This window comes from Molothrus aeneus, chromosome 2, assembly GCF_037042795.1.
Source record: "Molothrus aeneus isolate 106 chromosome 2, BPBGC_Maene_1.0, whole genome shotgun sequence".
In the NCBI taxonomy this organism is placed as follows: domain Eukaryota; kingdom Metazoa; phylum Chordata; class Aves; order Passeriformes; family Icteridae; genus Molothrus; species Molothrus aeneus.
The window spans coordinates 34,094,417-34,121,068 of NC_089647.1; the positions used below are offsets into that span (position 1 = coordinate 34,094,417).

The 26,652-nt window shown below is 40.1% G+C and overlaps 1 protein-coding gene across 17 annotated transcripts in view; it reads left to right on the forward strand.

Moving 5' to 3' along the window:
* Window positions 1-26,413, forward strand: part of DLG2 (discs large MAGUK scaffold protein 2) — a 988,724-nt gene extending 962,311 nt beyond the window's left edge. For 12 of the 17 annotated variants that reach the window (XM_066572327.1, XM_066572326.1, XM_066572329.1 and 9 more), the window contains 6 exons: window positions 12,225-12,275; window positions 13,035-13,136; window positions 14,005-14,177; window positions 14,870-14,979; window positions 20,247-20,338; window positions 21,077-26,413. In XM_066572327.1, the coding sequence (XP_066428424.1) occupies window positions 12,225-12,275; window positions 13,035-13,136; window positions 14,005-14,177; window positions 14,870-14,979; window positions 20,247-20,338; window positions 21,077-21,183 (635 nt within the window). In that variant the 3' untranslated portion in view covers window positions 21,184-26,413. Of the gene's footprint in view, window positions 1-326; window positions 373-12,224; window positions 12,276-13,034; window positions 13,137-14,004; window positions 14,178-14,869; window positions 14,980-20,246; window positions 20,339-21,076 lie in introns of all 17 variants that reach the window. The other 5 variants (XM_066572328.1, XM_066572330.1, XM_066572334.1 and 2 more) reach the window with 1 other exon arrangement.
* The last annotated feature ends 239 nt before the right edge of the window (window positions 26,414-26,652 follow it).

The following is a 26,652-nucleotide window of genomic DNA, read 5'->3' on the forward strand; positions in this document are numbered from 1 at the left end:
GTTCCAAGCCCAAATACTCACTTTTTTTTTCTTAATAATTCTGTCCTAAATTTATCCAGTGAGGATAGTTTCTGGAACTTTATTCATCTGGTTGTTCCTTCTTCCTCACAGCTCCAAAAGGCACGTTTCACAGTCACTGCCTCTTTCTTTGGGTGAATTTCCATAGAAAATGGGTCTAAATTTTCAGAAAGAAAAGGCAGGGATCCAGATTGCTCAATCAACATGGTCAGTCATGGTAGTATCCATTTCAACTCCACTGACTTCTTCCTTCCTCTTCTGCGGCTGTTCTTCCTTTCTCATTGCTCTCTCTGGGGACTTCCGTGCAGGACATCCCCGGATTAGGTGACGACGGTTATGGAACAAAGACTCTGAGTAAGTTCCCAGGAATGGTCACTGTAAACCCTTTTTTGTTTTGTTTTGTTTTGGCTTCTGTTTCTTCTCTGAGGACCCTCCACTCCTAGCATGCACAAGATAGAGTTTTATTTGTTACCCAGCTGTGAATGCCTTACAAATGTTTCAATCGTTCTGTTCTGCATGACGGTATTAAATAACATACAGTGTATCAAGCAGACACTTTCACTTCTTTTGTAATAACACCTTTTGTTTCTGACAGTATATTATTGTTCCCATCATGGCAGTTCTGTAGAGTAGCATACCTAGAACGCATTTTGCTGCCTAGACTGTTCTTCTCAGCAACAATCCCTCCCTCTCCATCTGAAGGGAAAATTAGACATTTTAACATGATCACATCCTGAGGAGATCAATAGAAAATTAGCTCATGCTGTTGCTTCTGCATTTTCAGCTTTTTGCATGGGAGTGTTTGTTACTCTGCTGAATTTTTAGATTAGTATTTGTTATAAATGGAAGAAGTCATTTGCAGGCTAGAGAAGATCATGCATTTTCCAAAGCTAATAAGCTAATTTTGGACCAGTTTTCACCATTAGCAAACCTATTCTCTGTCACACAACCTTAATCAATTTTTTTTCTGATGCAGCAATCCTGTCTCAAGACTTGGCATTGCAGAGTGTATAATGTGTCAGATAATTGCTCAGAAACAATTTTTCTTCCTCCAAATGTGAACCAGAAAAACTGTATAGAATGAAATATTTGCTGCTGACTTCCACATGTATAGCTATATTAAATTCTGTATCCAGAGCTAAATAATGTAAACAAAATGCCACTTGCATGCATTTGGCTACTTGTTCCTCAGTTGTTTTTCCTTTTCTTATGCACCAAGTAATTGGAGCAAAATGTGTATTAATGTTGCATTGCCTACTGTTTTGTGTGTGCTTTTTAATTGCAGGAATGCACATCCATGCACACAGTTTTGGAGATTATTCTGTTTCTGACTGAATTTTTGAAGGAACATTTTAATGGTTCAACTTAATGCCATGCAGTGGCTCACAATTTAAAGATGAAAGCTTTATCTCTTGTACCAGGAAGAACAGTTCTGCAAGACTGGTTTTGTCAGTGATAGACAGCAAATGTCACTGCCACCCAAATTTAAACAATTCTGTGATCATTTAAGTGTCATAGCAGCTCATTAGCAACAAATGCAGATCCTTCCTTGCTAGAGAAAAGTAAAATACTTCAGATCTGACAACCTTCCTGAATATGTGTCCTTACAAAGAGAATCGTCCATAACATCCAACCATTTGAAAGTTATTTGAATTCTGCAAATTGATATGGAACAAAGTAGCACCGGGGTACTGCATAGGCTGTAATGCCTGTATTAATATTGCACCTAGTTTTAAATTACTGGTACACCTCTAGACATTCCTACCAATCCAAATTTTGTTAGTTTTCAACTCAGACATGATTTTTAATGACAGTTCTTACTAAAAAGGATATTTGTTATTTTTAAATAAAGTTGTTCAGGGTCCTGTATAGCACATCATTTTGAGATAATCCTTTTTAACTTGCTATGAAATGTCTGAAAGTTATTATGCTGTTTTCTTCAAAATATGAGTTGAATTTTTAAAAGCTTCTTCCTAAGCCCAAGATCAAGGTTTCCCATTACTGTTTTTATCAGATATCATCCCTTCTCATTTTTGCTGCTCCAGCAGCCCCATCATTCCCAATCCATGAACCCTGAGCCATTAGGTTGGTACATGGACAAAAGGCAGCACCTTGCAGAGAATTTTGGCACTGTTCCTGTCTTTCTCATTGGCCCAGGGTGCTCCCAGATGTACAGCCATTATGCCATTGGCTTCTAAATGTGCTGGGCCAGCTGAAAAGTTGCAAAGTAATCAGCCTTTCTACCAGAAAAAAAACTGTTTAATGTGGTCCTGCAGACCTCCTGGAGAGCATATAGCATGATCTTACTGTCCATAAATAGTCTGCTGACTACAGTTTTGGAATTATTTTCAATAACGTGGTTATAGAAACAGGACACCTGATTTGACAAACCAGAAGACCGACCCATCATGATATTTCTTATATTCATGTTCACCCATCCAGACTGGTCTGCTAAAGGTTTTCAATCTCCAGCTCAAATCCTGAGGCTAGACAATGTCTGGGAAAAGACTTCTGCCTTTTTTTTCCTTAGTTTTTTCATTGGCTTTGTCTTTTTTATTTTTTCCCCCTTTTGGACAGGATAGAATAGATGCAGTTACAATATTTCATACCAAAATAACTGTCATGTTAATCTGTTAATCACTGTGCACAGTCCTTTGGGATAGTGCATAGTGATTAAAGACAGACACAGGCTAGAAGTTTAGCAGGAATAGTTTCAATGCATTAATGATGCACATCACTGATTGTGCAGAATATGAGCAGACACTTGGATTTCAATAAATTGCTCAAGACATCAAGTGAGATCCAAGTTGATCATAATATACATTGAAATGAAGTTATCAGAGATGTCATTTACTGTCTATCACAAAAAGACATAGTTTTGCCATGGCACATATCAGTAGCTAATACATACAGTCTCTTTCTGAAATGCCACAAGAGAGAAAGCTTTCATTTTATCTCTTTAAAATATCTGAGCATTTTCAGGTGATGTCACTGCACAGCTTTTATTTCTGCTCTGCATAACTACCTTTGCATGACTGTGGCAGTTCTTTTAAGTTTCTGCAGCTCTGTGGTGCTTGGTTATGTTCTTTAATTTGCTGTACTGTTCTTGCAGAACATGTTTCTTCTAATGCCAGCGATAGTGAAAGTAGCTACAGTAAGTTACTGCTTTCATTAGAGTCCTTTTATTTTGCATTGCTTGTTTTGTTTCTTTTATTTTGTTTCTCTCCTTGCTACTCTTTTGTTAATGTTAAAAAGATCACTGGAGCAAATGGCTTGGAATTCAAATTTATTACCATGTCTTGAGTACAAAGCTATAAAAGAAAACTGTCAAACTTTATAAGAGAAGGGAGAAAGGTTGTTACTTACGATGTATTAGGGACATAAAACTAAACCTGGCTTTGGGTAGCATATGCAAGTCAGGATTATTTCATTTAGTGACAAAAGTTTATTTCAGTGAGAGGGGGGAAGTTTCTTGATGATCTTTTAAGAGTAAAGTTACTGCACAGCCATAGTCAAATCTGTAAGAGGCATCCTTTCTACAAGGTCACAATTTTTACTTGCATTTCTGCATGCCTGTATGGATGGCTAAGAAACAGTAGCAGAAATTTTATTGAGCCTTTAATTTTGACAGTACAGATTTCCTAATTCGTACTGCAGTCTTAAAAAAAGGTAAGATAGACCTTCACTGGTTAGGCACTGCCACTGAATGTCACTGATACCATGTAGGTGGGTGGTCCAAACCCTGCAGCCTGATTTGCTGGGATTTACAGACTCCATGTGACCATATAACCAAGAGGCAGATTGTATGTTCTCGGTAACTCTTAGTAATGCCCATAAATTTAACAAATATCACTGTTTTTTGGATGTTCTGAAAAACAGAAAAAAACCAAGGCACTAAATAAATGACTAGAAATGTAATAAAAGATAACTAAAATGACAGAGTGCTTGCTAGATCACCCAGTTGTTTCATTTATTCAAGCCATTTGCTTAACAAATCAAGTTTTCCACCAGTCACTCAGCACTTGTGCTAAGCACCCACATACATTCAGGTAATCAATGGTATCATACCTCATGTTTACTAGTCCTGATATAACACAGCAGTTGAGCTCTGTTGATAAACACTGGTTTGTTTCAGCAAAACAGCTAACCTTATCTTATTCAGAAATGGTAAATTAGTTTGTATTCTCTTGTATTGAAAAGGTTTCCTTGAAAGCAATTGCCAGAGTCACAAGAAAATAGTAGGCACTCTTGAATTGCCAAGATCCAGTTCTGAACTGTTTCATTTTTAATGTGCCCTCCACTTGGGAGGAAAGGCAGACTTTATTTTTGATTATATTTATATTGAGATTTAAGATGCTCTTTCTCTGACTTTACAATCAGAAATGAATCAAAGGGTTACATTTTCAAAAGTTTGCACAAGTCAAATCTCATCCAGACCTGAATATTTCAGGGAGAGCTCAGGGTAAAAGCCCAGAGGAGAATGTAGATTGATGAACTGCCCCAATCAGCAGCGTTAATAGGAGTGCTCAGCTGTAGCCAAATATTTGGGGCATGTCCACAAAAGCCTGTTACCAAATTTGATCATCAGACAGGCCAGGTAGCCAGTCCTTCATTGGCGGTGCAATAGCTTAAAATAAAGTGTGTTTTTTAAGGTGCAAGAAAGGTAATAGAAACAATTTGGGAAACTTAGCTGGAACACAAATACTTGGAAGAAAAAGTAGTGCTGGAGCAACAGCTGCCCATGGCAGTCACCTTCCTTCTAGAGTGGTTTCCATCTGCACAAGCTGTGCTCTCACTCCAGCAGCATCCTGTTGGGTGGATTTTCCCACACTTTACTGGTATTTCCAACAAATTCTGCCTGGTGGAGAAGATGCTGGCAGGGATTTCTTCTCTGCCCACAGGATAGCTATGCCATTAAGAAGCAGAGGAAGCCCATCTTAGGTTATGCCAAATGAGGGAGGCTTTAAAATACAGAACCTGGTGCCCAAGGGCCTGATTTCATTTGCTAAGGATTCATTGGAGTGTGCTAACATGATATTTGAAGGCATGACCTTGAAAAATTAGCAGCTGTGGTTCCCACATGGAAATTATTGTTTCCAATGGCCATGGTGGAACCTGAAGTCTAACCTGACTGTGTTCAATTTCCACCTGGCCATGGTACATCAGCATATCTCCTGTGGAGAATTAAAGTCCTCCCAAGTCCAGATGATTAGCCTTTGAATCTTCTGGCAAAGAGATCTGAGATCTGGTGTGTTGACAGTACATCCCATTGCACAGCTCATCACAGCAAATCTCCCCTAGACAAATTATGTGTTAGGAACAAAGAAAAATCAGATGAGAGTGAGAGGCAGGTGGTCAGAGAGTGAAATCAACAAATGGTGAGGGATGGAGAGAAATCAGGCCTGTCAAAGGAAGTTCTCTTTTCACTACAGTTCTCACTTTGTGGGACTGTTGAGAAAGGGTGCTGCACTGTAAAAGCTTATCAACATCTCTGATGTGGGAAGAATAATTATCAGACATATCCCTCAAAGATTTCCTTAAGTATTCCTCACTGATGTGGGAAGAATAATTATCAGACATATCCCTCAAAGATTTCCTTAAGTATTCCTCACTGCATCCTGATTTATTTATTCCTAAGGAATGGAAGGAAAAAAAAAAAAGGCATGCCCAAGGTAACATTCCTGGCAGAAGAAGGCAGCATGCAGTTACTGTTTCTGCTATTCTTGTTTGCCTCTGGGTAGCTGGGAATGGAGCTCAGCATCAGCCACTGCCACAGAACCAAGTTTGTATTAACTGCATTTGGACCCAGCCATGTTGCAGAGTTGTTTCTCAGTGTGATGTAGTGTCACATTGAGGAGAGTTTGTGTGTTCAAGGTGAGGCACTGCAAGTTATTTTGCAAGGACACCATGTCTGTTGACTTGGAAACTCATCTAGCCCTCAAACTATGCGCTTGTGACATAAAGCATACTGGTGACACGCAGAGGAGAAAAAAAGTAAAGCTGGAAAATTAATGGGGAGCAAATAGAAAACCACTGGAGGAATCAAGGGGTTTTCATGGGGTTGTGATCCTGTCCCTGTGCCTCCTTCCTTTTCTGTTACCCCAGAAAATTAGCAGGAAGAAAAGGGTTGCCTGCCCCACTGCTTTCTGAGCTGTGGCAAGCTGGGGCAGAGTGGCTGGGTGAAAAGCTGCCTGGTGGAAAAGGATCTGGGAGTGTTGGTGACAGCAGCTGAACATGAGGCAGCAGTGCCCAGGTGGCCAAGAAGGCCAGTGGCATCCTGGCCTGGATTAGCACTGGTGTGGCCAGCAGGACCAGGACAGGGATTGTCCTCCTGCACTGGGCGCTGGTGAGGCCACACCTCAAATCCTGTGTTCAGTTCTGGGCCCCTCACTACAACAAAAAACACTGAGATGCTGGGGTGCATCCAGAGAAGGCGAAGAGGAGCTGGGGAAGGGTCTGGAGCAGAAGTCTATTGAGGACCAGATGAAAAGAGGTTGTAGTGAGTTGGAGTTAGTTTCTTTTTCCAAGTGACAAGCAACAGAAAGAGGAAATGGCCTTGAGTTGCAGCAGGGAAGATTTAGATTAGAATTTCTCCACTGAAAATGTTATCAGGCATTGGAGCTGCCCATGGAGCAGGCTGCCTATGGACATGGTTAATTCACCATCCCCAGAGGGATTTAAATGACATGCTCAATGACATGGTTTAGTGTGACTTGGCAGAGTAGGACTTGTTTTTTCCAACCTAAATGATTCTATGCTTCCATGATTCTATGAAATCATCAATTCACACCTTGGCCAAAATAAAGAAAACCGGTGTGGGCAAGAAATGACTGGCAAATGCAGGGTGTTCTCCTGCAGACTTTCTCATATATCCCTATAAAAACAGGCCAGTTGGAGTCCAGAGTAAGGTGTTCTGCATTTTTTCTAGTGGGTCTCTGGCAATTGTTTTAACATATTTCTCTAACTTTTGCTTCTCATGATGACCATTTAGTGAAAAGTAGCTAGTGTCAAAACCTGTACTACTTGATCATTCCTAGAACCATTCCAAACCAGCAATATTGAAGGATTCTGAGAAATGTCCAGGCTGTGACCTGCACAGTGAGGAATAGGGTGGGGGTCACAAATCAACTGGGTTTTTTCTAGGAGATATTCCGATGTGTTCATTTTTTTTTTTTTAACGCATTTCTTAAAAATTTGAGTATTTAGCTAAGTACTGCTTATATCTCCAGGGTTAAAAACAGAAGCCAGATATTTCTTTGCTTCAAAAATATAATTGAAAGTCCTCCAATGTGGTCTGAAGAGAAAATTCTTTGACCGCTTCTAAGCCACTAACAAGTGGCAAAAAGTAAACCAGATTTCTTCTGCCAGTGCCATTAACACTTGGTTTGTTATAAAAAATAGGGCTGGAGCCAACAGTAGAATATTCTTTTTCCCAGCAGATAACCTTCAGCTCCATTAATTTCAGGGCAAACCACAGACACATCTGAGAGTAGAATCTAACACTGTATAAATAATAGTATTTTGGGGCCAGGAAAAAATGCTGGCTTGATCTTGAAGGGGATGAGTTGCTGCACAGCTGCTGCTGAATCACACAGCCACGCTCTTATGAAGTCTGTGTTGGTTTATTTGTTCCTGTTCTCAGCAGTAAAGCCAAGTTTGCAGAGTGGTGTATAAAGTCCTGGTCTAGAAAATTGTTCTTTCTTTGTGATAAGGACATACACAGCCAATTTTGACTTATCCCTGGACCAGTTAATCAAAATATGATTCAAAGTTTATTTTGAGCTCTGTAACTTAAAATGTTCTGATTTGTTTTTCAAATCAAGCTTGTAAGGACAGATTTTTTTACCATGGACTCATCAGTTTTTATTTTGTGAGACATGATTTTCATAATGGGCATGAATTTCAAGTCTCTCTCCTGCATATGTGTTGTAACACTCATACACATAGTTCAGTAAAGGTTTTTACAGCTGTCATCAAAATTACACACACATTGTTGCATCTGTTTAGTCTAATTGCATAACTGGTTGTGATTGCATCACTTACCTAGAGAGGCAATACATAACTAAAAGTTAAAAATAAGGAAAAGTGATAGGAAAAAAACTTTTACCTTCTGTCAGCAAATCAGCAAGTCACTCTTCTAATGAGATTTGAAGATTCATAACAAGGTTAAAGGAGTCTTGATTATTACAATAGGTTATTGATTAATAAAGACACTTGCATTGGCTCCCAGAATTACTGTATTATTCAGGTATACTCAAACTGGCACAAGTATTGAAGTCTCATTTTATACCCACACAGCTGTATTGATCTTTGCCCATAGACAACTTTTGAGTCTTTGGTTCATGCTCAGACAACTGATGATCATTTTACGTATTGGATTTCCAGGCTTTCATAAATAAATTCCAAAAAAATACATCAATAAATTTCCAAAAATCATATGTTCACAAAAATAGAGCCCAGCAGAGGGATTTTGAACCAAATAGAGGCTAGGATATTGTCCAGTGTGGCATGTGCAAAAGAAATTGATTTCACCAAGACCTTGCAAATACAGTTCAGATAATTCATACATTATCCCAAAACCTAAATGGATGGTGGCAGTAAAATAAGCCTTCTTTGATTTTAAATCCACGTGAGCAACAAAATTAGACAAGAGCTTGAAAATTAAATTATTTGGCTCATCTACAAGAATTCCACGTGTGTATTGATGGTAACCACCACCAGTAGTCCAACCATTTAAATGAAACCAAAAATTCTCTTTGATTTTTAAAAATCATAAATAATTTCTAGCTGTCTTCATTAGTACTACTTTTTTTTTAATTTATCTACTTAGTTGTCTTTTCAGATTTTTTCATTCACAGGCATTAATAGGACGCCAAAATCTACCGATTTCCACTGCATAGGTTGCTGGATTAGGGAGGATGTTTACATGGAGGCTGCCCCATGGCAGGTCACAGCAGCTCTCCCACCCCATTACCCACACAATGGGTGCAGGTACACCAGACCTGTGGAAGCCCTGGATGCTCTGGAAAGGCAGTAGGAAATGGGGCCTTTTTATGGGTTACATGAAAAATGCCTGATATCTAGCGGGTCTGCAATGAAACTGGGTTTGAGACTTTCACAGGCTCTCTGCCATCTAATCAAAAAGGAAAAACAGAGGCATCACACTAAGTCCATTTCAGAGCTACCCATCTGAAACCCTATAAAATCCCTTTAAAAGATTAAATTAAGACTCCTTATGAAATTTATCTGGCAGTACAGGATCTCGCTGCCCAGTTTATAGAGGTTACGAGTTATAACAAACTCCAGGTTATTCTTCTATTCCCAAGCATGAGAAAACACCAAACCCAGAACAAAGGGAAGCAGGGAGTGGTCCAGAGAAAGTGAAAGTTCTCTCTCCAATAATTTTACCCATAAGTGTATTACATTTAGGAAACTTTCCGCTCTTTTTTCTTCCATTCCCTTATTTTATTTATTTTCTTCTCTTTTTGACTTGATGGGATTTTACTGAAGAACAGGGGAACATACCAAAATCCTACAGAAAGGTCTTTTTCTTTTTTTTCTCATTTTGTTTTATCTGTTAAATGTCACAAAGATTTTCCAGATCAATACAGCTAACCTGTGCTAATTAAGCTGTTAATGTGGGTGTTAAATGAGGCTTAGGCAAATGATAAGAGCCTGTGTCCTGATGGATTTCACACTGTGTCTTACACCTCAAAGCCATCACAAGGTTATAGTAACCTGAATATTGATTGGCTCTAGAGCTCTTCATTACACTTAACGCTTTATGGACTACTTGCAGTACTGACCGAGTGGAGATCATTAAAGAGTACCATCTGCTATAGTTAACATGCAAAACAGCCTCTGAGGGCCTACAGGATTTTGTCTGGACAGTACATGGCTTGAGTTTATTCACTTAGAAATTTAAGCTTCCTTAGTCCTTTTTCCACAAAAGAAAAATAGTGGAAATGGTGCAGCTTTTCCCCAGTCACACTCCCATGCTGAGTCTGGAACTGAGGGCTGAAAATCCTTACCTGAGGAAGATGTCTATCTTTAAGTTCTTGTGTATCACAGTCAGCCTCAAAGTTTCTCCATTCTTACTGCTACACTTTCTAATGGCTTAAACTTCAGCACAATTTTAGTGGGCTGGAAAAATTTTCTTTGCCTTCAATCTGGCCACAGATTCAAAAGACATCTGTAAAACAGGCTCATTTTTCTCCCTAGCCCATACCCTACAAAGGGTGTGGATATACCAAAAGCTTTAGCATGGGAACATGTCTGCCAAAGCCAAGTATTAGTCCACAGAAAGGAAAAAAACAAAACAAAAAAAAAGAACAATAGTTTCAGAGTTATTGTCTAGTTGCCTCCAATTGCTATTGACACTGTCACTCCCATGAGATTCTGCTGTTTCACTGCAGATGTCTGCATCTGGCTTTGCTGCTTAAATGCTGTTAGGGGACAATGGAGATAAATTCAGGCTTCTGACTTTTTCTCTCCTCACAAAGTAGACATGTAAAATAAGTCAGATGACTCATGTCTTAGAATAAGCACTTGCCTATTTGTAGGCAGCCATTGGCTCCAAAAGGTATCTAGGGACTAGCTTGACATAAGCACTCAAGCCTCAGGTTTCTGAAATTAGTGAAATGAAACTCCTGCTATGGATCTGTTTGCTATTGAAACAAACATCAAGTTTAAGACGGTATTTATACAAACAGGCTCCCCTCCTTTGGTTGGTATGTGATGGCTTCATTGCCCATCCTAAGACTGACTTTCTCAGGCTGTTGAAAAGTATAGCCTTGGCTCCTGTGGAGTAGAGGACAGACAGTGCAGGAGCATCCCAGTCCACCCTAGAAAGTGGATTTTTTCATTTCCAGAGAAATGAGATGTCCCAGTTCTATATCACCTCTAAAATTTACTGAGAACCTTAAGGGAAGCCAATACATGTGATGCATAAAACCAAGTGTAATAATAATTCTAGATTTCCAACTTTGCAAAAAGCCAAAGAAAAGTGATTACAATATCAAACATTTGCAAACAGAAAAGAAAATCCCTTGTCCACACTCCTCATATGTTATGTGGCCTTATCTTCAAATGCTTTCTAATCTCTTCCTTTTATTAAAAATTAGGTTCTCTCCTTTGCTGCTTCAGCACCATTGCTAGGCAGGAGTTAGTCCTGTCAGTTCCACCCATCTGTGGATCTTCTCAGAGACTAACCCTGAACTGAGTAAAAATAAAGTCATCATTTTAAAATTTGCTAATTTGTATTTAGAACCTGCCAGAGCTCTCATGTGGCACCAAGTATGTGACAGTGACCCAGAAAGAGAAATGAGCAGGAATTATTCATGCTTTAGGTGAGGAATCCTCCTCCCTCTCTTCTTTCACTCCCTTGGATGGGAGAATAGCAGTGCATCAGGACTGCACACCTGCACCCTATAGTGCCACTTGTTTCTCATGGCAAATTTCTCTGCTTTGGTCCCCTAAATATCACCTTGAGGAAACAGCACTATCCTAAAAGGGCATAGGGAGGACAAATCTATACAATACAATGCTGTGAGACCTTTGCTGAAGGAATTCAAAACCTGCCTAGACATGATCCTGTACAACCTCTTCCAGGTGCTTTAGCAGGGGGGGATTGGACTAGCTGATCTCCAGAAACTGAAAGTCCCTTTTAGCCCCAGCCATTCTGTGAGTCTGTGATTTGTGTTCAGGGAAAGGATAAGGATCAGAAAATAGCTCATAGCTAGATGTGAGGCTGTGAACACACTAGACTATGGAAGCTATGCACTGAAGGACAATCAACCAAAATATATATCTATTCTGTACATTAAAATTGTTCTGTTTAGGTAACCTGTTGATTTACTCTGCAGCAACATGTAAGGGCCTTAACAATAGGAAAAGCATTGCATCTTAATTGCTGCACTATCCTTATAAACAGCCTTGTATCAAATGACAAATAAAGCTATGTTGCCCATCAATAAAAAAGTCCAACTTCAGTAAATAGAATTGAAACATATGGAAGGGGAGGGTGGGGAAGAAAAAAACTGTGCCCATACCTGGAAGTTTTAATGGACTTGGAATGGTTCAGGTGAGAGGCTTATCAAGATAGAAGTGTTGAACCTGGTCTGTCTCTATGTGAAGCATTTTATCAAACTTAAGTACCTGACATGTTACTCATCAGCTTCAATCTCTTCTCTTTCTTCTCTCATCAGGAGGCCAAGAGGACTGCATCCTTTCTTATGAACCTGTCACAAGACAGGAAAGTAAGTTTCATCTCCTTTTCTATCACTCTTCCTTACGTGTTTCATTTCAGGGTTTGGGGGCCAGCAAAGCAGTAAGCCTTGCTCTGCCAGTCCCAGATTCACTGTGGCTTCCTTTTCTTGGACACTCAGTCTATTTTCATATGAAAAAAACCCTGATGTTGTGGTATTCCTTGGAAGCCAGCACTTCTTAACATTCCCAGGACTCTTCTTCCCAGTTCATTCTCATGGACTAGTACAGAAAATTAATCAGTCTACAAAATACTGATGTAGATTTTCTAGACTTACTGCAATATTGTCACATGGAAAGCCTTTATTATTTTGCTTCTCATTGTGATATGTGCCACTGTCCAGGGTAGACAAACATATGGAAAGGCAACCTAAAATGGGAGCACATCCATCTGGTTTAATGCAGGATGCACTCATATAACTTGAGGTGAAAAAAAGGCTACAATATACCAATTTCCATGCCTCATGGAAGAGTCCATCTGCAAGCATTTGGGAGTGGCCTTGTTGAGTGATAATAAATATATCTAATGCTTCTTAACAGTCATTTGACTTGTGCATGGACCATCACAGAGCTCTGCAGTGGTACTCATTCCATTCCCCTTTTTCATGTCAAGAAATAAAATATTCATCAAGAAAATATGCACCTGACTTTTCCCTTCATATGTAAAGACATCAACTCTGGTTAGTGATATTTGGGTGCATTTATTTATTATTGTGGTAAGACCATCAAAATGTGATCCTTTTGTTTTTCAGTTAATTACACCAGGCCGGTTATTATTCTGGGTCCTATGAAAGATCGGATCAACGATGATTTGATATCTGAGTTTCCTGATAAGTTTGGCTCATGTGTACCACGTAAGTATGATTCTACTCCTAGTCCTGCAGCTGAGTGAATGCTTCCCTTGGTGCCACACATTAAGTAAATTTCTACAAGAGCAGCATCCATGAATTATGCACAGTTGGGTTTCTCAAAAGTCATTTTTTCGTCAGACAGAAAAGGCAAAAAGAACGAATAAATTTAAAACCATTTTTTAAAGGTTGTGAATGTCTGGGAAAAAAATTCTGAAAAGTTTGAAATTCTAGTAAAATGTAAAAGTTTCAACTCAATTGCACAGCATCCACCAATAAATATACACAATAATCTGTGATTTGTGTGAGATATAAACTGTTGAATCAGAAAGCAATGTTAGACCCTGAATTAAAGAGAGTATTTATATCTTGGACAATTAGAACTTGCTGTTTATTTGAGGGCCTAATTGCAGTTGTACTCCATTTTAAATGGTTGTCTCTGGCAATACACTAACTTAAAACTACTAGAGATGAGAACAGAATCAGGCTTATAAATAAGGCTAAATTGAGTTGATGAGATCACAATTCATTTTATCACAGTAATAACATAACATAACATTTAAAATACGAAATGCATTTTATATTTGAGATTTATGTATGATTCTGCTGAAGAAAGTGGAATTCTGCTAAACCCTGATTTTATTTTAGCCTGTATTGATTGGAGGTAAACATCAGAAGGTATTACTACAAAAAGACAGCTTTATTGGCATAGCTCCATTAAAAACAATATGTAGTAGCCAGAGATCTGCTCTCAGATGTGAAGTGCCCTCACGTAGAACAGACCCAGCATTTTCCACTGAGCAAACCATGGCTGCATTTTTTGCACTAAATGTTTTTGCAGACTTCTTCATCTTCTGTCTTTTGTTTCATGCAGATACCACACGGCCAAAGCGTGACTATGAAGTGGATGGGAGAGATTATCATTTTGTCATTTCAAGAGAACAAATGGAAAAAGATATCCAAGAGCACAAATTTATAGAAGCTGGGCAATACAATGATAATTTGTATGGAACTAGTGTCCAGTCTGTGAGATTTGTGGCAGAAAGGGTAGGTTGACAGTAGTTTTATTGCTGGTGCAACATGATCTGCTTTGTTTCCACATTGTGTCTCAGACATGATTCTCTGCCAAAAATATAAAATAGCTGCAAAATGGCATCCTAATATTTATAGGTTTTATAATGAGTCCACTAGTGGAGTCTCCAACTTTGAATGACATCATCCTTGGCACTGTCTGTACTTGGATGTAGTGCTGTGGGTTCAGGGTTCTAGCACAATGCCTCAAGTACTCCTCAAAACAGCCTCTATTCTTCTCTCTGTAAGAGCAGATAAACTAAATCACTTTCACAGAGGCAAAAGAACGAACCACAGAAATATTAAATTATTTGCTTCAGGTGACACAGGGAGGCTTTGACGTAAACAAGAACTGAATTAATCGCTTAGGATGGAGACATCCTATTGCTTTTATGAACTGATTTTCCTCATCTCAAGAAAATCCTCCTGCCCCTGCAAATTTCACCCTAGTAAAAAATAAATCCCAAGTTTGTTCCCATATCACCAGTGCATATTTATACTGGCACCAAAGCAAAGGAAAGAACACAGCATAGTGGAACCTGTACCCTGGGCTACTCCTGCCCTAGTGTGCCAGTAATGGCCCCATTCCAGGGCACTGTGTCATAGATTTGTTTCCTATCTTTAGCAAAGTCTGCAAAAATAAACACATGCTCATCTGTTTCCAACAGGGCAAGCACTGTATACTTGATGTGTCAGGAAATGCTATCAAACGACTACAAGTTGCACAACTCTATCCCATTGCTATCTTCATTAAGCCCAAATCATGGGAGCCTCTGATGTGAGTATAAACTTCTTCAAGCATTTTATTATTTTCAGGTACAGCCTCAAGTGGCACCACACAGGTCTTGAGTCTACATTTGGCTTGTTCTCTAAAATTATTTATAATGAGATGAAGTAGGAAGAGTGCCTTTAAAACCTGTCATCCACTGTATCCTGCTATCTCAAGGAACAAGCCATAGCTTTGAACCTTTCAGACTGGCACACTTGGGATTATGTGCTGGACCACGAAAGACTCCCTGCCAGTGCTTGGTGTACTTGCTCCAACCTGTGCGGTGAGTTCACTGGGGACTCACTCACACAGCTTGGCTTGTCCCATGCATCCTCAGGTGCTCTTGGGGTTTACAGCCTGGCCAAGGGCACAAACCAGGGGTTAAACCTGTGTCAGACTTGAGGTGTTTTCCTCTTCACCAGCCCTTCATTTACCTGCAGGTCTGTAAGAGGATAGGCAAGGAGCCATGGGACTGGAGAAGGGCAAGCATAACACAAGAATGAAAGAGAAGGCACCAGCTCCACGCTGCCAAGGCTGTCTGAGGTGGCACATACTTAAAGGGATAAGAGCAAAACTCAATGTAAGATCAGTAAGATGAAATTCAGCACAGACAAAGGAGAGACAATGAAAGGCATGAGTACAAGCAGGGAATAATTTAGCTATAGCACTGCAGAAAGGCATCTGGCAGTTGAGGTGGATCACACAAGAAAACAAATGGATGGGTAATGTGGTCTCAAAAAAAAGAGCTTTCCACTGTGGGCTGTATTCATATCAGTGTTGTGTAAGGACACAATAGACTGCTATTTTGTTTTACTGCGGCCTCATTTAGAGTGCTGGCCTGATTCTGGGTTCCACCCTGCTGGCAGAGGAGGAACAGGAATTATCTAGTGTCACAGAGAGAAGGCTGAGGAAGAAATATGGAATTGATATTTATCCAGAGTTAAAATTCAGGATAAAATATATGGTTATCAAGTTGTTTTCCATGTACACTTACAGTTATGCAAGAGCTATCGCTTAATTTGCTGTGATAGGGGTGAAATTTTGAACTCTGTGCCAGTTCTGTTCAATATTTTTACTGATGACATGGATGAGGGGATTGAGTCTTTCACTAGTAAATTTGCAGACAACACTAAGCTGGGAGCGTGTGTCAATCTGTTGGAAGGTAGGAGGGCTCTGCAGATAGACCTGGAATGGTTGAATGGATGGGCAGAGTCCAATAGGATGAAGTTTAATAAATCCAAGTGCTGAGTCCTGCATTTTGGCCACAATAACCCCCTCCAGCGTTACAGGCTGGGGACAGTGTGGCTGGACAGTGTCCAGGCAGAAAGGGACCTGGGGGCACTGGTGACAGCCGGCTGAACATGAGCCAGCAGAGGGCCCTGGTGGCCAAGAAGGCCAAGGGCATCCTGGCCTGTCTCAGGAACAGTGTGGCCAGCAGGAGCAGGGAGGTCACCCTTCCCCTGTACCCAGCACCTTCAGTGCTGTGTCCAGTTCTGGCCCCTCAGTTTGGGAAGGACCTTGAGACACTTGAGCACATCCAGAGGAGGCAACGAGGCTGGGGAGGGGCTGGGAACACAAACCCTGTGAGGAACAACTGAGGGAGCTGGGGGTGCTTAGCCTGGAGAAAAGGAGGCTCAGGGGTGACCTTATCACTCTCTACAACTGCCTGAAAGATGGCTGTAGCCAGGTGGGGTTGGTCTCTTTCTCCAGGCAGCAACTGACAGAATGAGAAGACACAGCCTCAAGTTGGGCCAAGGGATATATAGGTTGGATATTAGGAAAAAGTTTTTACGGAGAGAGTGATCAAGTACTGGAACTGCCTGACCAGGGAGGTGGTGGTGTCACCATTCCTGGGTGTGTTTAAAAAAGGACTGGATGTGGCACTTGGTGCCATGGTTTATTTGAGGTGCTAGGGAATGGGTTGGACTTGATGATCTTGAAGGTCTCTTCCAACCGAGTGATTCCATCATTCTGTGATTCTGTGATTCCCCTCCCCCTGGCTCTGCAAATGCCAGGTAGTGCTATGGGTTTGTGTTTGACAGCTAAAACATTGGCACTCCCCCTCCTGTGACAGATGCATGTCTAGTGATGGTAACAGTGTACCTGCAGCCACTGGTCATGGAGCTGGAGAATTCCAACATGACCCATCCCTGGAATATGCATTGTTCTAGGCCCTGCCTTTGGCAATGAGCTTGTTGTATGTCCAGCCACATTACAAGGAATGATGCACAATATCTGGTACTTGCACAGCACCATCCTGACTTCCTGATTTTTCTTCCAGACTACAATTCAATATTCTGATTTTGTCACTGTATAGAAGGGGAAGAGTTGTCTGATAGACTGCCTTCTGCACTGATTGTTTTAACAGAGATCTTAACATACAGTTTTCCCATTCACAAAACATTTCCATTATTTGTTTAATGCTGTCATTGCCTCTGGAGTGATTAAAAAAAAGCACAAAGTAAATAAAAGTGGCCCTTACTCTGAAAAAATACATCAGGCAGAACCAGAAAAGTGGCAATAACATAAAGGCTTTGTTGATTTGATGTTAGAACAGCAAATCCTTGAATAGACTGAATGGTGTTATAAAGATGCAAAATATTACAACAATCATCCTGTTGTTGAACCAAAACAATGCTAATACTTCACTTAGGACAAAAAAACAAGTGGGCTGTTCAAGAAATGCCTGGACTTGGCACTCAGTGCTGTGATCTAGTTAACAAGGTGGTGATCAGTCAAAGGTTGGACTTGATGATCTTGGAGGTCTTTTTCAGCTTAATGATTCTGTGATTCAGTCTTTTTTAGGTATTTAAGTACTGCAACACAAAAAGAATTAGAGCTTAATCTGTCATAACTATTACTCCTGCTCATACAAATTAGTTAAAAGCTACTTCAATAGCAAAGCCAAAACACAAAAGACAAAAAAATTTCTAATCACAAGATGCAGAGAAACAAAGACAAAAGCTTTATCTTTCATCAAAATTAGCACATAAAGTTGTAGTCTCTCATTTATGCATATGCTCATTTGCTCATTTATGGTCCCTTCACTCTTCTTACCTCCCCATTAGATGCCCTTCAGCCATCTGAAGGGGAGATAAGAAGAGTGAAGGGATCATAAATCAAGTTTGCACCTGCACTTGAAAGAGCACATGGCCATTGCTGTAAACAAACTGCTCCTTCCTTCCTTCCTTCCTTCCTTCCTTCCTTCCTTCCTTCCTTCCTTCCTTCCTTCCTTCCTTCCTTCCTTCCTTCCTTCCTTCCTTCCTTCCTTCCTTCCTTCCTTCCTTCCTTCCTTCCTTCCTTCCTTCCTTCCTTCCTTCCTTCCTTCCTCCCTCCCTCCCTCCCTCCCTCCCTCCCTCCCTCCCTTCATTCCTCCCTCCATTCCACTCTTCCCTCTCCTACATGACTCCATCTGGTTTACTCCCAGAGGCATGCTTTTTCATACCCTCCAATCAGCCTCTCTCTCTAGAGGAATGAGGACAGTGGTGAGATCATGGGAATGAGAAATGGAATAAGAAAGAACCTGCCTGGGTGAGCTCTTCACTGGGAGAGGAGGAAAGCCCTGGAAAATATGCACTGTATTTTGAATTCACCACCTATGCAGGTCCCCAGCTAAGAAATAGGAAATAGAAGGGACTGCAGTATGACAGCACTTTAATTTCATCATGAAAAATGGACATCATGGTCCCCCCCCTTCTCCATCCTCTCTTCTAAGGGCACAGAATGGGCAGAGTCAGGAATACAACTAGCATGGTTTTATACCCCAGGCAAATCTACAACCTGAAAGTGTAATGCAAATTTCTACGTGTTTCAAAGTACTTCCTATTTTAAACACTTCTTTGTATTATCTTTTTTGCTGTTCAAAGATCTTGAGAAAGACTTCTCAAAAAATTTACCAGAAACAGATCTGAAAGGCAGAGGATGTTGTCAGCATTACAATATTGGTTAAGTCCCCATAAGATGAAAATGTTAAGTTTGCCTAAGAATTTGCAGTGGTATGTCCCACTACAAGACAGAGTTTTAGTTCAGTCACCCAAAGCAGCGGTATCGGATGTGAAGTCCACTTGATTAGATAGCAATCTTTCCAATAAGTAGAATTAGTATTATTACAAATTTAGCAGAACAACACATGGATTATATTAAACCTTTTTATATACTCTACAAATAACTGACATAAATTTTAAAATAAATCTTTCTTAGCCTTCATTTTATGAACCTGCCTTCTCCATGGCATTAGTACTTGCAAAGAGATTTTTCTAAGCATTGTTCCCAGGTATACAGTTACTTATATAGGTAGTCAGCTTTAAGTCATTTCTCGAAACTCCTTTTTGCATCCTGGACATCTCCCAGAATGTTTTTCAGAAGTCAAGTAGGTGTTAGCTGTAGCAAGTTCATACTGTTGTGCACTTCATAGAGCTTTCTTCTTTTCACACTATCATGTCCATAATTTCCGACATGCATCACCCATGGCATACTGTATACAGTCCATTACCACGTAATCATATGATTCAGTGCAAGGCATAAAATCAGATTTATGCTCTCCTAGTTGCCTCAGAAAATTTCTGTCATGTTTTAAGAAAAAAATTAATCTACGCTGGGAAAAAACGCTAGAACAAGCAAACTCTATTTAGACATCTACAGGCATGAGTATAAAGCAGTGAATGAGCATGTAATACCTGAGCATGCATGGGCAAGACAACTCATTTCCTAAAGTTATTAAATAGTGTTTCTGTTGAAACAGAAATGCTCCATCAAATAACAAAACGCTGAAGAAACCAGAATATTACCATCTGTCTTTTTTTTATATTTATTAGCACCCAATAAGTGGTCAGTACAACCTTATCCATCTGAGACCACCAGCTGAGTCTGGAAGACACAGAGGTTCCTGACAGAGCTTCAGGCAGGAGTGCTGAGTGCTCAGACTACGGGACATCCAGGATTCCAGACCAGTCTATGGACTCCTGATGTCTCAAGTCTATCTCAGTTAGCAGCTGCCAGACCTTGGCCTTGTATTTTGTTGAAAATGTAGAGTAGTGAACCCAAGATAAAAATTTGGTGGAGAAAAGTGAAATGAGAAATAGTCTGAAGAAGTAATTTTGTACTACATAGAATGAAATTAAATTGAAAATATTAAAGCTGTCCATGAGCTGTTGGAAGAATTTTACCATTTTATTCTTTTACCAATCTCAATCCATCTGTGATTCAGTTGAGCATGCCTTTTGAAAACCATTCTAGCAAGAATCTAAACTTTTTGATTACTTCCTCCATGTTTCTAGGGAAATGAATAAACGTCTTACAGAGGAGCAAGCAAAGAAAACCTATGATCGAGCAATTAAATTAGAACAAGAATTTGGAGAATATTTCACAGGTATGCTTTTATTGATACCATTTTTTTCCCCCAAGATCTAATCTTTTATTTCAAAACTACTAGATCAACCCTATCTTTGAGCTAGAGTAGCTGTCAGTATAGTATGCCCAGAGCAAGGACTTCTGGCTTGAGAGTAGTGTTTCCTTGAAATTCAAGAGCAGCTGAGGCACCTGACTCCTCAAAAGTTAGATGTCCTGAAGGAGTATCCATGCAGAGGGAAATTAGGGGCAACCACTGTGCTTTGTGTTACAGTTACTTTACCTTCTGTGAGCTTGGGCCTGATCTTGTTAACCTCAGCAGCCAAGAGTTTTATATTATTATTTTATATTATAACCAGATATTATATATATTATTTTATATTATAACTGGATCCGAAAGGTTGCAAACCCGCTGCTGCTCACTGTTGAAGTAGGTTCTAAATTGAATGAAGTGTAAAGCTTGACCTCCAACAGTGGGAGGATCTCTTGTGCTGCCCTCCCAGGACAGAAGTGCTAGTTCTCTGAACTAACCTGGCTCAGTCTTCTCAGTATGAGCAGCGGGATGGGTCTCTGCCACAGGCAGGTGCCATTGATTTGGACTTAGTTGTCATCTGCAGGGGTATGACTTTTCCATAAATGTCTCAGTATGCCAGTATTCCTTCTCATTCCCTGAGTATCTATGAGTATGCTGAAGATCTGCTGACACTGGATGCTGTATCTATCAATTAAAAGAAATATTGATATGTTTTCTCTACTGCAGCTATTGTCCAAGGAGATAGCTTAGAAGATATATATAATCAATGCAAACTTGTAATTGAAGAACAATCTGGGCCTTTCATCTGGATTCCTTCAAAGGAAAAATTATAAATTAGCCACTGCACCTCTGATTACGACGGGAGAATATTTAGAAGAAAACTATAATATACTATTTGGAGGCTTTCCTTTTTTTGTTGCATTTATGTTCTTTGCAGTCAATGTGAATTTTGATGAATGTACAACACAAAGTGTTTGAAGCCATGAAGGACACTGATGGGTCAAAGGGTAGGAACAAAAAGACTTCTACCATATAAAGCAAATCTGTTGCGTGCTCAGAGCACGAGTTGTAGGTATAAACTTTTGACGTGGAGACCCTCTGTCAAGGGGAGCTAAGCCACCTCCTGTGCCCACGCGGACATTTTGATCAATTTCAATGGCTGAGCTCAGTGTGTTGATTGCTTTAGAGAAGTTCCCAGCTCTTGAACCTCACAGAGGGCTTGATCCTGCAAGGCGCTCAGCACTTGACCCCAATTCCTACACATGAGTAGCCTGTTGACTTGGAGTCACCCGTGACCCTTCCCTACGCTGTTCAGTCCCACCAGTTCAGTAGGACTACTCCCATGCTCAAAGCTAGGCACAGGCTTAAGCATTTTTGCTAGATCAGGGCCACACGCACCTTGCAAAATCAAGCTCAGAGTATTTGGTCCACTTCCTACTGTGGTCACTGTTGGGACACTCTGTGACCTGACTGGGAGGTGGGTCCTGTTCCAAGCTTGTCATTGCACATTTGTAGTTGGTACACCTCGACTTTGGTAACTATGCACATCTTTTGATTTCTGAAACCAAGTCAAACTTTTTTTTTCCCCCTTTGGAAGCACTATTTCATCAGGAACTACCAACAATATGGTTTATTTTGATGGTGTTTAGGGGTGGGAGAGGATGGAAGCATTTCGCACCACACACATGTGCACTCAAACACATTCCCATGCAGACAGATACATGTATGAGGATTCACAGCACCTATGTTAACAAGGAGGGATACAACTGGGAAAAGCTTTAAAATTTTTGATTGTCTATTTTATCATTTATATTGATAGAAGGCACTTAAAGATGGAATAATTTATAAAAATAAAAATATATTGATGTATAGAAACTAATTTCTATAGGTAAAATGTTTTTGTGAAGATATTTTGTAAAGATTAATTAATTGAAAGATTAAATATTTACACCCTTGTGCGACTGTCAAATGTAAAGAGGACCATCAAGTTGCATTATAGCCCTTCCATAACAGATTCTCTATTATTAATGACAAGCAAGAAAATTCCTTAAAGAGTAGTTTTCATATTTTTTTTCTTTCAATTTAATCCTCTCCCTTGCCTCTGTTTAATCATGATGAACTCCTGTGGAAAGATCTCTTGAACTCACTGCCCTGTAGGAATTTTCTGAACACAAAAGGATAATGTATTTTTGAGAGGGACAACTATTCAGAAGCAAAATGTCAGTGCTTAAACACAGCTAATAATTTCTCTCTTAGGAAGGAGGCACCCTTAATCCCCAAATGTTTTATGACTCTTCCTGTTTCCCTCAGGGAAATAACAAAAGCGTTTGATCTTTCCTCTCTTTGCAGGCAGGTCACCAACTAACTTGTATCTTCATTCATTTCACAGTCAACAAGGGTCTTAAAAGCAAAAACTGAGGCAATAGACATTTGTGAGGGATTTGGGAAAAGTCTGTGGAATTGCAGTCTGGGAGTACAGAAGGGGAGAAGGAGGTATTTTTTTTCTCATTTCACATTGCCCTTCTTCTGTATAGTGATGCCATTCCTCACTGACTTAAAAGGGGACAACTGCAACAGATGCTATGACAGTAAAACTGAATTGCCTTTGCTGCTGCTGGACCATGTTCTCTACAAAACCCACACTCCTGCCTCTGCTGCACTGCAGGAGTGCATTGCTTATAGCTGGTGGCTACAGCAGCCCTAATGCTTACGGATATCTTAAGGGCAAATGCTAAATAGACTCCTCTGGCCCTTGTCTGTCTGAAGCTTACACTTGTACGCCCTGTCCAGCTGACAGGGCTTCCCAGCACCTTCCGCGAACAGCGCGACGAGCTGGATGATTGCAAAAGCCACCAGCAGTGACAGGGTTAAAAACACGGGCATTTTACTGGCTCTTGAGCGGGCCTCTCATGCTTACTGCCCAACTATGGTAACTCTGAGAAGTTCACACTTCTTTAACTATTTTTCCTGCCTGGTCAGCGCAGCTTGATAAACAAGGGTTTCAGTTAAGTCTCCAGAAGAGCTTTGTAACCAGAAGGGCTATAAAGTTTTGGTTTTTTTTATTATTAATTAATGAATGCTTTGATTTTGGATAATTATGCAGAAGTCCACAGAGTGACCCCAGATCTTTGGAAGCCATGGATTTTTCCATGCTAGCAAAATACTATTGCCCCAGGTTGGGAAATAGCCCACCAGACCTGAAAAACCAAGTATCCTAAAGCAGGAACTTCATTCTAATTTTCAGCTCTGTTTTTAAGCAATCAATCACATCTGCTTCTTTGTTTCTTAGTTCAGCATGCAGCCTTTTATGGTACTATCCTACTAGTAACTGTTTTGCTTTGTCATGTGCTGTGCTTTACAGTGAACAGTAACACTACGGCTGAGTACAATCAATTTTTCCATCAGTCCTTGGTTACTGTAGTAACATTATTTATTTTTCCCTGTCTGTTGTTTGTGCTTCCATTTTAGAGTTGACATTGCACTTCTTCTTTTTTTTTTTTTAAATAAAACATATATTTAAAAACAAATCGTCAAGAGAATCAGTGAGAGGTCTTATTTCCCTTAGGACTTGTACTCCCATTTGTTTTGTGTGTTGATGTTTTGCGTTCCATGTCACAGCATCCTAAGAGCTGCAGTCCATTTTTGCATTGCAGCTGTTCAGATCATACTGGGTGGTAGTGGGAGGAGGAAGAAAAAGCATAAGACTCATGCAAAATTACATCTGGTGAAAAAGAAGTCCAAACTCACAACCCACAGCAATTGGCGCCTGACTCCATATTGGTGCTAACACAGCTTAGCATAATCAGATTCCTTTTCTGTCCGTGTTAAAGACTTGGGAGCGTCTAACCATGAGACCAATGCAAATGCTGGACCCTTTAGGAAAAGTGCCAGATCACACCCCTGGTGCTATATCTCATGTTCTGGCACAGTGTGTAGCACCATAGGGTCTAAGCAGAATCAAAATTATCACAGCTTTTTGTCCACCCATGAATGATCACAGTTACATCTTGCTAGCTTTGTGCAGATGTGCAATATTACAAACTAATTATTTTTCCTTGCCACAAACAAAAAAAATAAAAAATCTTCCACGCACTGACTCATTGAGAGCTTGCTAACAGGGCTCAGTGGAACGGCACTTCTTTACTGATCTTATGGTCTGACCATCAACCAGTGGAAGAGCCTCTTTCTTGCTTAATCCCCCTTCCTACAGAGGTACCCTGTCCATGCTAGCGCTTTGTAATTTTCTTTGGTAGTAAAGGCTGTTTCTAGATCAATATTCTGTGATGTGATTGTGTTTGTAGCTAGCATGGTTTGATGCTCCGGTGTGGATAGGGTCCTAAGAACCACTCGGTGAAAGTCAAGGATAAGAAATCTCTCCATTGCACTGAAATTACAAATCCTCTTCCTGGAGAGCAGTGTGGTACTTGAGCTAATAACCACTACGAGCCAGCAACAGTGTCCTAGGTACACAACATCCACCTACCTATTTACATTAGTTTTCTATGGAGAAATTGTTGGCATTACACCTTCACTGTTACTCGCTCATCAGCGCCCAGTCAAACTGTATTTTTGTTTTGGTTTTCTTATATTTTAGTTTTTGTTTTTCAAATTGTATCCCTGAGCAGAGGATTTAGTGAGTGAAAACACATGAGGACATGTGTAGGATATACATATATATATCCTCCTGTGTTGAGGCAAAAGTATCAACCTCCTTTTTCAGATGCAGATTTAAAGCCATAATATCTGCCGTGTTCACAGAAAGTGGTCTTTTATCCTTCACAGCTTTTAATCTCAATATTTTCCCTCTTGAACATTTTGCCTGTCATGTTATGCATGTGGTTCACTGTGCAGCTACATTCAAGCCCCTTCCTTGGTGGAATAAACTTTTTTCTTTCCCATTAAAAATCAGACATTTTGTCAATTGGTTCAGGAATAAGGATGAGGTTATTATGCTAAAAAAAGAAAGTTTCCATTCTAGGACACAAATCAGCATCAAAGATAACAACAGATAACATATAAAATCTATCCAGCATATAGCTGGCCTAGATCCTCAGCTGGTGGAAATCACAGTCGCTCCTCTGACTTCGATGGAGTCCATCCCATTTATACCACCTGAAGTTAAACATCCACCCTCCTCATCACACTGATTTTTTTGCATCTTTGTAAAACACCAAGGCCACCTGATTAAACAGGTGGCTCAGCGCTTTCCATCATTATTTACTGCTTATTTTACTGTAACACCCAGAGGGCCAAGTCATGGACCAAGATCTTTTTGAGGCCAGTGCTGTGAAATTGCTAACAAGAAGACCCTAAGGGCCAAATGGATTTGCAGAAGGCTTCAGCTGCACTGACATCTCACCAAGAGCTATAGGAACTACCACTTCATTGGCCCTTTCTGAGACCCTGCCTTTAAGGTGAAAAGCACTAGAGGCGATCCATCATCTCTCACACCACATTAGCAGCTTACACCTTCTGGCCCTACAGCACAGGCAACTTGCCCTGATGTAAAACAGCATTTCTGGGCTTGGGAGCCAGCATCCTAGGCAAGATCTTTGGTGCAGGGGGGAAAAGCATAAAAAAAAAAGGAAAAACAAAAATGGCAACACTGTTGGCTCTTAGTGGGATAGCCTTTTAATTTCTGGTTTTGTGCTCCTAAATTTGAATTGGCCAGTTTGAATTTCTGAGTGCAGCAGCCTGTATGCACCATGCTGCTCCCTCCAGCACAATGTCTGGCGTGTGTCTCTTTAGCAGGATGTTTCTCAGTCCAGCTGTAGTGTGGGGTACTCAGAATCTGAACTGGAGTTTACAAAACACCCTGTCCAGCTTACACTCCTGTTATGTGTAAATACTCTGCGCATCCATTCCATTTGTGTAAAGAATAAAGCACACACAATTATAAAAATTAAGCTGTATATTTCATACTAGCTGTGTCCTTGCTTATTTATTCCAGTCCAAGCTCTCAGCTGTGGTTGAGTTGTAAATGCTTGATAGAGTGTTTATAAATATGTCATGAATTTTATTATAAAATATTAATATTAAAGCATTTTTACACTTTATAGCAAATTGCTTCTTCACAAGGCATAATTTGTCTTTTTTCCTTGGAGCAGAATAGTAAAAGAGAAATATGCTTTTATTTTGTCTTGAGATATTACATCTATCACACAAGACTGACACAAATTAGGAGGATGGTTTCACAAATGACTAAGAATAAGACACCTTTTTCCTTCTTGCCCTTTTTATTTCCTTTTTACTTCACATTGATGTGGAAGTTGCCACCAAGAAGATTAATTCTGGTGAAGTAC